At 41.1% G+C, this 15,760-nt stretch overlaps 1 protein-coding gene across 1 annotated transcript; it reads right to left on the bottom strand.

Annotated features, from left to right (window-relative positions):
- Window positions 1-1,113: 1,113 nt before the first annotated feature.
- SLC46A3 (solute carrier family 46 member 3) lies at window positions 1,114-15,481 on the bottom strand. The gene is made up of 6 exons (XM_086621197.1): window positions 15,449-15,481; window positions 15,099-15,311; window positions 7,747-8,620; window positions 7,240-7,323; window positions 5,651-5,807; window positions 1,114-3,714 (listed from the first exon to the last, which is right to left on the bottom strand). The coding sequence occupies exons 2-6, from the start codon at window positions 15,288-15,290 to the stop codon at window positions 3,627-3,629; spliced, it is 1,395 nt and encodes a 464-aa protein (XP_086477323.1). The 5' UTR covers window positions 15,291-15,311; window positions 15,449-15,481; the 3' UTR covers window positions 1,114-3,626.
- Window positions 15,482-15,760: the final 279 nt, after the last annotated feature.

Here is a 15,760-nt window from a genome sequence, read left to right as displayed (position 1 = left end):
AACTGTTACAAAGCAAACTTGGAGTTCAGTGAGCTTTGTGTTGCTGTAGGCTCAGGCCAGAAAGGCTGAGGGATTACCTTGCCCTGTCTGGGACAATTTAAGAACAAGCATTGACTTTTAGGGGGTTTTCAGATCCACCTTCCTACCAGTGCTGTTCCAGGGATAGAGGTGGACAAAGCAGGGAGCCATCCCGTAGTTGTACACAGTTACTAGTGTCTTGTAGCTTCCCACCTCATCTAGTCAGCATTTCCTGGCGTTGGCTGAAGGATGGATGCTGTTGTGTCTGAGCAAAACTACATGAAGACAAGTAATTTAGTAGAGTTTCTCATTAGTGCAGCAAAGAGTCAACACAGAGTAGGAGGCTAGACGTAATTTCCAGGTGGTTTTGTTCAAGGATTAGTATACTTCACTGTAGTCTGGGGTGAGATCAAGCCATACTCAGCAAGGAAGCTAATTTTAGGGGCTGGAAAACAAATCGTATATGTAAGAGGTGTGTGCACGAATTTATTAAATAAAGGGAGTCAAACAGGACTGAGGCAGAGAGCTTTTGAGATAAAAAGGAAGGGTTGCCCCTGCTCAGTGTTGTGGTGGGTTGGGGACTGCTCTTCCTGACCCAGCCCCTTTTCTCCCTGTTTCATACAAGCCTCATTCTGTAAGGCAGGCACTCAAGGAGCAACCCGTGGAGGCACACCAAGCGAGGGGGGGCTGGCAAGTGTAGCTGGGACAGACCCAGCCTTGGTCTCGTGTTGGACCTGATTCGGGCAAGGGAGGAAGGTGCTTGCAGATCTGCTGGTCTGACAGGCGCAGCACAAGCCCCCACACTGGCTTCCTGCAGACAGCAGTGCTGTTCCTGCTCTGCAGTTCGCCACCTCCTCTTGGTGCTGCTGTTCTGGGCAGCATCTTTTCCTCTCTCCAAGTGCAGGAGGGAGGCAAAAGCACATCTTCCTGCGCTGCTGTTGGTTTGTTATAACCACAAAAAATAGATGATACCGTAGTGCTGCTGTTTTTGTTTACATAAACATTTCACCAGTCATCCCATTGGCTGTTTGTCAAAAAACAAAGCAAGAACTAGAAATACAACATAGAGTTTAAAAAACAAACTTCTTTATGTGTTTCTGTCAAAATAATTTGCATTTATATACAAATAGAGCAACTATTATAAACTTGAAAGATTTTAATTTAATAATCTGAAGCATGTTAGTTTAGTACCTGTGGTTTCCTCAACTTGAACTGTGCTAGGCACTTCAAAAAATACAGTTCATATCCTTCATGTGTTTTGACTTAAACTTGCAGCCAGTTCTAAATGCTGTGTCTACTAGAAATACTTTGCAAACAGAAAGTACTTTGTACAGCAAAATCAAACCATAACAAAGCTATTCCCAAAGTGTACATGCTTGTTTGCAAGTGGACTGACGCAATGCCACTGTGGAAGGGGCTTGTTTTGTTGCCACCTTCCAAGTGCCAGCAGAGGTGTGCATTGAAGAGGAGGATGTGAAGGCACGCACCTTTTCTTCTTAATTTTTTTTTCCAGGTGGTTTTGTGTGAAACAGTTAATTTCATAGCGCCTTACATAACTGCCTAATGAAGAGGCAAGGAAGACAATGTAATCGTTGTGCTGAAATCCTTTGCATCAGTGTTTTCTTAATCTCTCTACAAGTACTCATTATGTCTTGGACCCACTGATTATTGTAGAACTCGGCTCACTTCTCCAACAAGTTGGCAGCAACTTTGGCACCTCAAGGGAGGAGAGTTGAGTGGTTTTATTTACTAGCTAGTGTCTAAACTAGCTAGGAAAAGCTAATTATCTTTAATTGCCAACATCAGCCTTGGTAGTACAAGACAGAAGTGTAAGAGCTGGCTGTAGCTGTTAGCTGTGTAAATATTAATTCCCTCTGTCCTGGATAAACCAAACTGTTTTCACCGATGATGGGTAGGTCTCCTGGATAGTATAAACTCTCCTCTACCTTCTTTGAACCCTCTTCCAAACTTCTTGATGATCACGATACATGGCTTGGAAACAACGCTGTCGTTCAAATAAAAAGGATCTACAATAGTATCACAATGTGGTGGTAATTTTTTTGGTGGACTACTGCTAAGCAGCTCTGCAGAACTACTCTGTTCATATGATGGATACTAATGGCTGTAAGTAGATCATTGATTATACAGCATATGCTATGTCTGTCATCATTTTCATCCTATGCTGTGTGCATGTGAAGTCAGTTCCTGCATCACAGTTGTTTTCCTTCTGTGAATGTCAGCCACTTTATTTTGTTTTCTCTACCTCATCTGTTTTGGGGGAAGAGAGTCACATCCAATCTACCTGTACTTTCAGGGATCAGAACAGTATTAGCTGTCCAACTCTCTCTGAAAAAGAACACATGGTAATGGTCCTTAACACCTATGCTGTATGTTCCAGAAGTGAATACTTGGGATAATTTCTGCTTAAAGATCTCAATCAAAAAGTTGAAGAGCCAATGCAGAAACCGATTTCTAATTTTGTCAGTCTTGCCAGTTGGCACTGTGGCCCTGGGAAAGTCACTCGTCCTCTCTGTTGATTTCTCTCTCTGCAACAATTGTATCTATTATGGAATGATGTTCTTCATAGCTTAATTTGTAAAGTGCTTTGTAGACAAGAAATGCTGTTCAAGTACTCACAAACTATGCTGCATTCATTGCAAGATGACTGGATGCGTGATTCAGGTTGGGTGACCTCATTTCAGGTTTATTAAAAAAAATTCAAAGATCCACTAAAAAATGCTATTACAGCCTTTCACTAGAAGAAACATTTAACCTAAGTACAGCCAACTTAACTAGGAAACAAGAAATACCTATGGGACAAAACCCAGGTGTCTCTATGTAGTACCTAATATATGGAAAATGATAAAGTGCAATATGGCCTCTGCAAAATGTAGGCACAGGCCTAACTTTACACTGCAAGCTGGAAATTTGTGAAGTATGGCGGTTCTGTGTGAAAATCCATTTTAAGAACTAAGTCACAAGCAAGGTCCACGCATCATACGTTAAACTTGCACAAACACGCTCTGCTAACTGCAGAGCAGTAAGTCTGCTTACAGCAGGTGCAAGTACTGCCTCCAGTTTGGTTGCTTTCTGAAAAAAGTACCTTTTAATTTAGTAATTTTAGACAGGTTTGGGGGCTTCACCATTAAGACAGGCCTTTTAAGATGTACACAGTGGACCACATCCTCAGCTGGCACGAGCTCCACTGGCTTCAGCAGAATTGCCAGCACCTTCTGAGCTGATAGGCTTATCTCTGTCGCCCCACTTACAATGACACAAGATGTATCACAATCCACAGCTGGCACGCTCAAACTTGTGAAAGGGTAAGTGGAAAGAGAGCGTCATCCTACTTTATTTTTTCTTCACACTGAAACCAGCATTAAAATCTCCATTGCCAGCCTATTTGCATAGTTAAGTATAAGAGCTAGCTTTATTTAAGTGCTAAAAAGAGACTGGATAAAGAGTGCTACCAATTTAGTGCTTATTGCTGCCGGGCCGCTCTGAGGTTGCATCTGCAACTGTTGTGTTTTCTCTACGGTCTCTGTATGACATAATGGTCTCTGCCACCGCATGTCAGGCTAGAAAAGCTAGGTAGGTGAATCCTTTGTTCAACTATCAGCGCTCTCTATGCTGGATACTTCTTCAGGTACAAGCAGAGCCAAGTCCTCCCTGTTCCAGTTCGTGCACAGAAGCCAGCTGTAAGACACAGATAAGACAGATCTCTTTAGCCGGGAGAGTTAACTGTAGCATGCTGATTCAGCACCAACACACACACAGATAGCTCTGTTACAGCCGCCTTCCGTGGCAGCACAAAGCTGCTGATGTATCTTAGTAAACAAAAGCAATGATCATACTTGCCTTATTACACAAGATAGACAATATCATTACTGCTGTCTTTGGTAAGTACTAAATTACTGTGCCCGACTTATTGCAGACTGGAACAACCACCTTTTCTGCTCTCAAACAGTAACACTGCATGACACTCTCAAGAGAAAGGTTGTTCGAAGGGTGAGATATCTGAGACACTAATGACAGAAGGAAAAGAAAAATAACTTTTAAAAATTTACAGTAATGATGGACTACAGTCCTGATTGCAGGACGGACTATAATGATGGTGAATATCTGTTACCTTTTGCACAGAACAGAGTGCTTTCTTAACACAAACTTTCTCTACACCAAAGTAAACCAAAACTAATATTCAATAAAACAAGTATTTACTGGGTTTTTATTAATAAAACTGAATTCCTCACTTTTTTATTACTTTACTGAAAAGTACTCTCCACTCACACACAAGACCCCTTTGCTTCAATTCCCTCAGGTCTGAGACCCATTGCTACCTTAGTCTTAAGTTACCATTAGTGCAGCTTCTCTGAATAGCCTGTGTAAAACACTGTAGTCAGGCAAGCAAAGACTTGAAATTATGTGAAATGTTCTAAATCTACAGCATTATCACTTCCTATTTAAAACTTTAAATGCAGCTGATGTGGAGATAAAAGGTGACTGAGGGAAAGCTTAAGCATTAAGAAAAAAGATAGAAGTCTCCAGCAAGAGTACCACCCTCTTAAGAAAACCAGCTTTTTTTCCCCTGACTATAAATCTATCTAATGAAAAGTAATCCGTCATTTAGATCTGTGCTCCAGCGTCCTAAAAAGGCATAATTTATATTGGAAATAATGTAAAGTGAACTTCGCTTTTGCGAATAATGACAATTCACTGTCAGTATTACTAGATGGTCACCAGGTATGACTAGATGCAAATGCTATAGAGGCCTGTTTTTTAAACGTGTAGAGGTTTATTCATATGGGGCTTAAAGTTAGTGCAGATCTCTAACAGATTTTGATGGCAGTAGGTCACAAGGTATCCATAACGAAGGACTGGGATGGATAACTTTTCATTAAATTCACTGGCTGATTGGTCATGTTTACAATGCTCATTAGCATCTAAAAGAGCTCAGACTGCAAAACTAAGCTCCTGCCTTTTGAGTGATTCGTTATTTTTGTTCTTGGTCAAAGGCTTTCCTCAGGGACATGTGTAAAGGTCTCAAACCCAGGGAAGACACCTCATGCAGTCAAGGGCACAGTGTATCGCACTAGTAGTACGTTCAGGGTAGATTTCAGTTTGGGAGAAACAGGTGACAAGTTCACAGCACGGACCTGAGGGGAGGTAGCTGGATCAGGCCCTGACAAGGCTGATGATGGAAAAACTCCAGCAAGGTACAGGGGAGTAGGTGTTGAAGAGAGAAAAAAACAAGAGACTACAGTTACTGGCAACTGCGGAGCTACTCCTCACAGAGACTGGTCACAAGCCCCACCGAGAGAAAGCAGACCCCCATAGCCCGGGCTCCTTCTCTCCTATCCAGTCCCCCCAGGGAAGACACTGCCATGTCCCCTCATTTCAGCTCTGCCCCAATCCTAGCAGATCCCTGTACCTTCCATAGGCTTGCTAGATATAAGCAGTTCCTGAACTGAGTGGAAGCTGGAAGTGGAGGGAAGGCTACACACAAAATAAGGCCAGCACACTAGAAAACACTGAAGTTTGAGAACTACAGCCCTAAACCATTCAGCTTCAACTCACGTCAAAAGAGAAATTACCAGTAAAAGCAGTCAGAAGCACCCTCCTGATCTGTACTTACCATAGGACAGACAGTGGGATTAGACAAAAGCCTGCCGATACGAGGAAGCTAAAGCCTGAGAACCATGCAACAGTAGTTGCATAGAGAGTATTAAAAACTGAAAGTGAAATAGTGCCGGTCACAACTTCTAAACAGGCAATACAAGCAAACACAGCACCTGCCAAAAACAAAGGGATGGATTACAAACAAAACAAAATAAACCCAAAACCCCTTCAAAATATTAAAGTTTTTAAATTTGTTTTGAAAGATCAAGCTATCTACAGTATTTTAACAAGTATTTACTAACTAGCACCAGAGTATCGTATGTCTTTGCTATAGAAGTGTCTTCTGTGAGGACGCCTACAAAAGACTTGTTTTTTAAATGAAAAAATCCCACAACGTTTTGCTCATGGAAACTACTTTTCTGTGCTACTATGCTATCACCGTACCTACTTTCTTGAATCTGCTTATCACGTGAAGTTCAAACTGTTCATCCTCACTAACCATGTTCCACACATCTCCATCCTTTATACCTTCCAATTCTCCTCTCAATTCTCACTCTTCCCTTTTATTTTTCTTCCTTCTCTAATCTTCACTCTTATATGCAGAAAAGGCTCTGATCCAACAAAGATTGTTTGTTCACCACATAACCAACTCCTCATTTCTGAAAGGAAAGAAGCAACCTTTTTTGAACTGCCACCCACTGGGGTGCCAGTCTATCCCATCAATGTCTTGTTGAACACATTTTCCCAATCTGCATTCATATTCACGGGACCATAAACAAAATCACAATAGGTATGCAGAAAAAGATGACAAGAGGCAACCTGATTCCAGCATCAAACTATTCAAGTTGCCAAAGCCCTGAAGAATGCCAAGAAACTTCAAAACCAAAGGTGTATGTTAGCATACTTAAGTACAAAGAGATCTTTGGTTTAACGTATAAAGATATGTCTAAAACCAAACAACTCAGGAGAATGCTTCTAGAAAGCAAATGCTCCCCAAAAGCAAAATATGGGATACTAGAGCCACATATTGCTCTAGTATCCTGGCCTGACATGCTTTTTTCTGTGTTCTATAAGGAAAAGGCTTTGAGAAGTAATACATTATATCTTTTGGAACACGTTTAAGTAGCCACAGGCATCTGTGAAGCCAGGTACATAGGTCAGTATCCAAGTCAAATTGTTTTCAAGTACTTTGAAGGTTGCCCACCTACTGCTTACCTTTCTAAACTATTAAGTGTGACATTGATGCAATAGCACAAATATATCCTTCTCTACATATCAAAATCTTGTGAATGTAGAAGCACTTGTGAAATTGTATGTGTATAAATCTTGAGCATTCCTCTGCTTCAAGTTCTTCATGGTCTTTGTTTTTAGAGCAATACCTCCTTTGAAGGTTGAAACTTGCAGCAGTTTTTAAACACAATGTTGTTTATATTAAATTCAGAATCAAAAGCTATTAATATAATCACATAGGGTCGTATGATATAGTACTTGAAAGAAAAGCAGTCTTAAAATACCAGTACATCTCTGTTTGTTTAAAGGTAATCGGTGCATTTCTGTTCTGAAATATCCTCACTATTGTATTGTTTAACAACAAATTCTACTCACCCTGTTCACTAGCGAGAACCACTTTTGACAGCATGGATCGAAGAACAGGAATAGGCATAAAGCAGAGCAAAGCTGGCACTCTCACTGTAAACCAATGAATCAGTCATGAGATACTGAAGTAATAAAAATCCAGGATTTTACAAACACATCGCAAATTAATTAGTCACATATTTTTGAATTCTTAGTTCCCCAAATAGTAAAAGGCAATAGAAAAAGTCAATCTAGAAGCGTACTGAGACACAATAATCCAAGCACGGAGAAATTAATAAATTCAATATATCTGTATGGTGCTAAAACCAAATCATAAGCAAGTAATTCCATTCTCTCTCCACATACTTCATCTTTTAATTAAATCCTAAGTCAGTCTGACACAACCTTGTATATTTTACCTCTCTATGACCCTTTCAGCACAATACGTGCAATATCTACCAACTGCACTCACTGCAGATAACGTAGCAGTATTTTCATATATATTGTTGAACATGGAACAACTGATTGTGAACTCACCTAAAAACATGAGCAGGGTAGTTTTGGCAAAGGCAGCCATGACCATTCCTCCAATGTGAGAAAATATCCCGATAAAGACAATATAAATGTCTTTGAGGCATTTAGAAAATAAGTAAACTCCTAAAAAACTGGTCAGAGAGACAGAAGTGAACATAGCTGCTCCATATCCAATGTACACTTCATTCCAGCAGAGTGGCTCATCCAGTTCATATAGTACAAAAAGTGAACTCCCACCAATGGTAGCAAACAAATAAGTCATAAATGTAAAAAGTAACACAATTATTAAAATCCTCTTTTTATAAGGGGCAGTTTTAAAAAGCATGTACACTCCAGAAAATGTCTCTCTCAGAAGTTCTTTAAAAGATTCTGGTGCCTGGTGCTGGCATTCAGATACGCCTATTGTATCTTCCAGAAAAAATATAATATAGATAATGTTAAAGGCATGAAGCAGAGATGCTGTGACAAATGTCCACGTAAAGCCTACTGCTCTTAGAAAGTAGCCAGATGACAGTCCTGCCAATCCAGATACAAGTCCAAAAATCAAATCCACCACAGCTATTCGCGTTGTCTTCTGCTTCTCATCGTGACACACATCTGCTATAAAAGCAAAGCCTCCTCCAAGGAAAGCCGCCATACTCCCAAACAGTCCAGTAATAAATGCAACCGCAAATAGGATAGAGAGTGACAAGGAAAAATATGATATTATGGTGAGGCAAATATCACCAATCAAACTTCCCATTGACGGTAAAACTAAAGACCTTTTGCGTCCCTGGCGGTCCCCATTAGCTACAATGACAAAGGCAACTATCAGGCTGGGAATTGCCCCGGTTAAGTCCAACTCCATATTAAAAACAGAGGCTTTTCCTTGAACTTCCTGCAATGAGAAAACAAAAATAATTGTAAGTACTATAATACATTATTAAAAAATTTAAAATATATATTCCATAATAATACGCTTACATAATGATTAGCATGTAATATAATGTATGGCACAGTACATGTTTGTAATTATAAAATATGTTATTATAAAACATAATATATACAAGATCCTTGTATAACATAGAATCACAGAATCATAGAATGGTTAGGGTTGGAAGGGACCTCAAAGATCATCTAGTTCCAACCCCCCTGCCATGGCCAGGGAAACCCTCCACTACACCAGGTTGCCCAAAGCCTCATCCAACCTGGCCTTGAACACTGCCAGGGGTGGGGCATCTACAACTTCTCTGGGCGACCTGTTCCAGTACCTCACCACCCTCTGAGTGAAAAATTTCTTCCTTATAGAATCATAGAATCATAGAATCATAGAATCATAGAATGGTTAGGGCTGGAAGGGACCTTCAAAGGTCATCTAGTCCAACCCCCCTGCAAGGAACAGGGATATCTCCAACTAGATCAGGTTGCTCAGGGCCTCGTCCAACCTGGCCTTGAACGTCTCCAGGGATGGAGCATCCACCACCTCTCTGGGCAACCTGTTCCAGTGTTCTACAACTCTCATGGTAAAAAATTTTTTCCTAATATCCAATCTGAATCTACCTCCCTCTATTTTAAAACCATTACCCCTTGTCCTATCACAACTGGCCCTCCTGAACAGCCTCTCCCCATCTTTCCTGTAGGCCCCCTTGAGGTACTGGAAGAATCTAATATTAGATTATATCTAATCTAAATCTGCCCTCTTTCAATTTAAAGCCATTTCCCCTTGTCCTATCACTACTCGCCCTTGTAAAAAGTCCCTTTTTACATTATAGGACATGCTAATATATTATGCTATAACAAAATACAGTACATTACATTCCCATATGTTTATAAGAATGCATTATATTACAGTAATCGATAACACAAAGGAATTGCATATTCAAAGACTCTTGCTTTTGTAATTTTACCTTCAATATTCTTCAAACATCCCTTCTTACACTTTAAGCCAGAACTTATTTCTTAAGATACAGTCTTACTAGTACTCTTGACAGAGAAGTTTCAATGGAGACATGAGAACAATTCGTTTGAACATGCATTTACGAGAGTGGGTGCTTATGGTGTAAGTGTCTCCTTCAGTACAGGGTATGGCAAAAGGATACTGGGCCTGTTTTAACCTTTCAGAAATCCATAGTAAACCAGTCTTTGATTGAGGAACACACCCCATGCTCCCTACTCACAGGAGACAATTTTTCTTCCTAAATAATCCTACCAAGAGGGTTACAAAGAAACAATTCACTGACTATCACATTGTAGAAGTAAACAGATCAGGATTTGCTCTGACATCCCAGTGTCCAACGTTAATAATAATAATAATAATATAATAATAATAACAACCACAAATGTGAAACACAGCATTAAAAATTATACCAACTCACAGATATATGAAGTAACTACTTTTTTAAACACTGGAAAGCTCTGGGCTCAGGAACTGTCCAAATCAGTGATCTCTCTATAGATACGCTACAGCAGGTATTCACATTAAGGAACAGCAGGTAACACTATGACAATAAACTGTAAACACTCATTATGGGAAAATTTCTGAGTTCTTTTTAATAGAAGTATAAAGATCAAATGTAGCTGAAAACCACCCAGTTAACAGAACATGAATGGCTGTAGAAAAAAGAACTAGAGAAAAGTCAATTAAAAAATAAGACTATCTTGTTATGAAGCCAGCTGCTAGATGATGCTCAGCAAGCTAATTCAGGTCTTGCTTTTCATATATCGATGCAGGCTAGACACCCAGCAGCCACAACAGCCCTTTCAAAGACAAACACCTGGTCAGACAGAAGAGCAGCAGGGGAAAAGGAAGTAACTTCATTCGCACAAACCCTTTATACTCTGTAAGATAAACTTTCAGATGCAGTGAGTGAAGTTTTCTTCAAGTTTTCTGAGGTATCACACTGACTTGGGCAGGGGTTGCACTCTTCAGCCAGTAACAGGCACAGCCGTGTAGTCTTCCCAAGCCATTCTCAGCCTGTATTCAAGACATCTATATTCCATGTTTCAGGTGTTTCCTCTGTAGCTAACATAATCCCCACTGAGTAGCACCCAAAAGATGAAAAAAACCTGGAATTTCCAAGAATCTACTTTGGACAATTTTAAAAGCTGCTGAATGCTTTATAACTTCGTATTTGTATTTACAGGGAAAGACTACGAGTTTCTAGTTCAATCTCTTTGTTTGTTTACAGGATACCAGGTTCTATTGCAAGAAGAGAATTCTACTGACCCTGAGGCCCTCAAGATCCCAGCACTCTGGAGTCTTTTACTCTCTTCCCTTATGGCTTCTGACTGCCTTAGGATTCATGATGTCCTGTCCACTGGCTAGCACTATAGTCACCCTGGAAGGGTCAAAACCATGAAGACTGAAAAAACCAAGACGGAAAATTATATTCTGATCTTTAACTCCTCCCCTGCTGACAAAGAGAACTCTATGTAGTTGCAGGCATTGCTTCTTTACTAAGATAATCAGGTTCAAAGACAGGAGTGTCAAAGAAATGCTAACACATTAGAAATAAAACTACATGTTATAACATATCATCTCAACCGACATTAACCATACAATCCAAGTATTATTGCCAAACAATAATGAAGTGCTTAACTGGAGGAATAGAACAACAAAGACTTGGGTTTCATTGTTTTGGAAGTAGGTGTACAACAGAAAGAATGTGGCTGCACATCCAGACACTGCAAATGTCCATAACCTTGCTGACATAAATGACTTATTGTTTACTAATGAGAAGACCAAAAGACAAAAGTACAGAAGAACTCCATTTAGAGTGTAAAGCACTCAACTGCCCACTTTATATTCATCTAAAGTCAATGGAAAAGAATACAGAAAATGATAGGCCAAACCTGCAGGTGCTTTAAAATCATGTAACTCTATTAAAATCATAGAATCATAGAAGCATAGAATGGTTAGGGTTGGAAGGGACCTCAAAGATCATCTAGTTCCAACCCCCTGCCATGGGCAGGGATACCCTCCATTACACCAGGTTCCTCAAAGCCTCATCCAACCTGGCCTTGAACACTTTCAGGGATGGGACATCCACAGCTTCTCTGGGCAACCTGTTCCAGTGCCTCACCACCCTCTGAGTGAAAAATTTCTTCCTTAGATCTAATCTAAATCTGCCCTCTTTCAATTTAAAGTCATTACCCCTTGTCCTATCACTACATGCCCTTGTAAAAAGTCCCTCTCCAGCTTTCCTGTAGGCCCCCTTTAAGTACTGGAAGACTGCTATAAGATCATCCCGGAGTCTTCTCTTTTCCAGGCTGAAGAGCCCCAACTCTCTCAGCCTGTCTTCATAGCAGAGGTGCTCCAGCCCTTGGATAAATGGAACTACATAAACTTGAAGAGAAAGGTCTAGTTTTTTAATCTGTAAATTCACTCTACTCTGAAAAAATGCTCATGGTGGACAGAAATACTTCTTAAATCAAAGATTTCAAAATTAAAAGAATGAAAATGAAGAAGCAATTCACTTATATAAGGATAAATTAATAGAGAAGTGTAGTGTCTGAGGCTGAACAACCTACAGGACATGATAAACTGACAGGCTCATAAAATTAGAAAAATTATTACTGAGTAGCAAAGGAAAATGCATGGATTTAATAATAAATAAACCGGAGGATAAATAATGTTTAATGATTAATAACACAGCTCTTTCTGAGCTAAAAAAAAAAAAAAAAGATTATCCAAGCCAGTGACTGGAATGCTTCAGCTTGTATTCAAATTACCTTTGAACACATTTTATTATAAAATGACTAATTCCCTTCAAATTGTAAGCAATAATTAACCTCAATGCCACAAAGACTATTCATTTTAAACCATATTCTACTTTTTTGCAGGCTCCAAGTGATTTTTGTCTTCAATTTCCTTTTACATTTTCTTTAGAAATAGGTGAGATTAGTAAAAAGCTTCTCCGTTCTCAAAATGGAAGGACTTATACTGAATTAACTCTTAAGGAAGATGTTCTAAAAGTTAATGCCAAACTGGGCCTGTTGGGATCACTCCTGACAGCAAAATTTGCAGCATCTGTAAACACAAGTGAGTTAGGATGGTCTTGGAAAATCCAGAACACGTACTTCACATATCCTCAGCAAAGGGCTTGGAACTGCGTTACAGGATCTGCTGTTTTTCTCATACACAAGATTATTGCTCAGCACAGAGACCGAGTTGCACTGAAATTAATGGGTGTTTTGAGCATTTTACGATCTTACACTATGGTGACATGTGTGGTATCAGAAATGCAAGCAAGACATCCAGACAAGAGCATAACTGTTCAAAAGCTCACACCCCGCTGGCAGTCACTGAAATGGAGGGAATGGAAATTTGGCAGGAAAGGGAAACAAAAAAGTTCTGTTGGCCATTATTCAACTACTGTCTTGAAGGATTCATATTCTCAAATATCAAGTTAATTATACTCTGTATTCTTTATGCCAAAAAACCTGTAATGTGTGAATTCACCACTACAACAATCAGAGATGCTATCTTAACTTCGGCTGAAATTCAGCACTCTGCTTCAGTGTTTTGCACAAAGAATATATCCTGAACCACAGGTGATAACCATTTGAAAATTAGGTTGAATTTAGTGGGTTTCTAGCAAATGCAAAGTGCAGAAATGTTTGTGAAATGTAGGTTTCTTGATGGGCTCTGCAGCTAGAACTGTATGCACCACATAAGGCTTTCTTATAGTTGCTCCTTCCATTGACACATGACATTGTAGGACAAAATGCCCACACACAGCACCAAATGGGGAGCTAATACTAAAGAAAACACTTTGCGGGTGTAATGTACAAGCGTTATTCAGACAATACTTGGTTAGTACCTCCAAATTAAATTCCATGGTTGGCATACATTACCTTCCTCGGCTGATGAGTCAGCCCAGAAGGCATGCTGGACTACAGTTCTATTGACCTTTTTACTTTCACATTCTGTCTACAAAGACTGGCTTCTGTCACATGAGGAATAACCTACTCCACACTAAAAATCCTGAATTATTACTTTGGTCATCTTCAATGGAAGCATATACCATAAAAGAATTCTTTTATATATGACAAATGCAGTAGGTAAGCTCAGGTGTTCAGTCTTGTGCGTATGCAGCACATCAGAGATTGAAATCTGGGATGTGAGTGAAAATTTTCAAGTGCCGCCTTTTCAGCGGCATAAGGGAATGCCAGCTGACTGTTTCCATAACTCCATCTTCTGTGTAATTTACAGTCCGAGTCATCTACTTTTCTGACCCTACAGTGGTTTCATGTTCCACCTAATCCAACCTAACTGCCAGTTGTTGTTGCCAAGGATGGTTCTGTTGTACCTCTTCTGGAAATGTGTTCCCTCTGCCATTCCCATGATAGATACAGCAAGCACATGGCCACAGAATGTGTCAGAGTGGTGCACCACTTCAGAAAAAAACAACACTCAAAAAGCAACAAACTCAGAAAAAGAGATGAGCTTTCTGTTAAATCAGTGCCCCAACCAAATCCAAACTGTAACCTGTAACTTCGGAATTGTGAGATACAGCACATGGGGGGCAGCAAACGGGGGGAGAGGGGAAAGGAAAATGGAGTATGATCACCTCTCCTGCTGGGAGCCCACAGTCAGCTCTGCTTAAGCGCCGCATTAAAACTGCACTGGAAGTGCAACGGCAGAGATTCCAGTCAACAATTAGCTATCCAGCATGCTGAACTATGAAAAAGTGCGAGGAATGTAATTGACCATGGGATGCTGACATCTTGACGCCTTTGGATCTCAGCAAGGCAGACTTGCACTCTGAATGGTAAATCGCCAATTATACTTGATTGTGCAAGGATCTGTTAAACGTTTTTTCACGTTTTAAAATTACAATTTTTTTTTTTATTTCTATCTCCCCCATACTTCATTCTTGTATGTCCTCTGAAATAAATGTGTTTTAAACTAGATCTTATTCCTGAAAATTACAGGACATTTGCTAAACTTTACATAGTTACAAAGAACACTAGAAGTCACAGAGACAACTGATGGCTCATGAACATACGCACAACCGCTACTGGAAGGAGGAGACTTCAGTGGCACCTGTTGTAATGTCAGGCCAATGCCAATTTGGGCTTGATCCTCTCAGATGATTTTCAGCTCCCATTAAAATAGGGATTTACCTCAGCATCTTCCTGGAGACAACTCTTTGTCTTTAAAGCACTACAGCTACTTACAGCGCAACCCAAGAGCAATGAGATAGTAAAGTGACAGCAGTTTACAAAACTACTGCTTTTCTATACATAAAAGTTTAAGTACGGTTATATAAAAGATTAAGTAAAGTTATGTAAAAGGAGGTTACACTGAGACAGCACCTAATGGCTGCAAGTTTATTTACGATTTTATTTCCCCGCCCTCCGCCCCCCCTTACCTTCTGCTTGATATAAGTCGGGCTACTTTTATTCTGCTCGCAGCGAGTGACATTGGTATCGCTGACGAAAGAGGAGTTGTACTCTTCCTCCCACAGCCGCCGGTAGATGAACTGCTGCACCAGCGGGCTTGTCAAGGAATAGGCAAACATGTAGATGAAAATGACGGGCTCCACGCACAAAACCTTCCTCATTTCTGGCTCTGGGGTTCAATCCTGTGCACCAGAAAACAAAACGCAATTACTCCCGACCTGAAAGGGAAACACTCGACCTGCCGGCACGCTCCGCCCCGGCTGTTGACAGCCCCGACCTGCCCGGGAGACCCCATCAACGCGCCCCCCCGCCAGCGCACCTGCCCCGCCGGCACCGGCAGTGCCCCCTCCCGCCGCCCGCTCTCCTCCGCCCTGCACCGCTCCCCGGCGTCGGTCACGCAGTGCCGGCGCTGCATGACACGAAGAGGCGGGACGAAGACGGACAGCCGCGTCCCTCAGCGGAGGAGTGTCCCCCGGCCCCCGCCCCCGCGCCGGCCCGGCACCGCCCCTCCCAGGAGGCCGCGGCCGACGAGAAGACGGAGGCGGGCGCCGCGGCCTGGCGCTGCCGGCCGAGCCGGGGCGGGCCGCCGGGCCGAGGCGGGAGCTCTCGGCGTGTGGGCGGGCTCTCCTCG

The sequence above is a fragment of the Tauraco erythrolophus genome, chromosome 1 (assembly GCF_009769465.1).
Source record: "Tauraco erythrolophus isolate bTauEry1 chromosome 1, bTauEry1.pri, whole genome shotgun sequence".
NCBI lineage: Eukaryota > Metazoa > Chordata > Aves > Musophagiformes > Musophagidae > Tauraco > Tauraco erythrolophus.
Note: the sequence above shows the minus strand (reverse complement) of the source record. Positions and strands in the feature narration are given on the sequence as shown.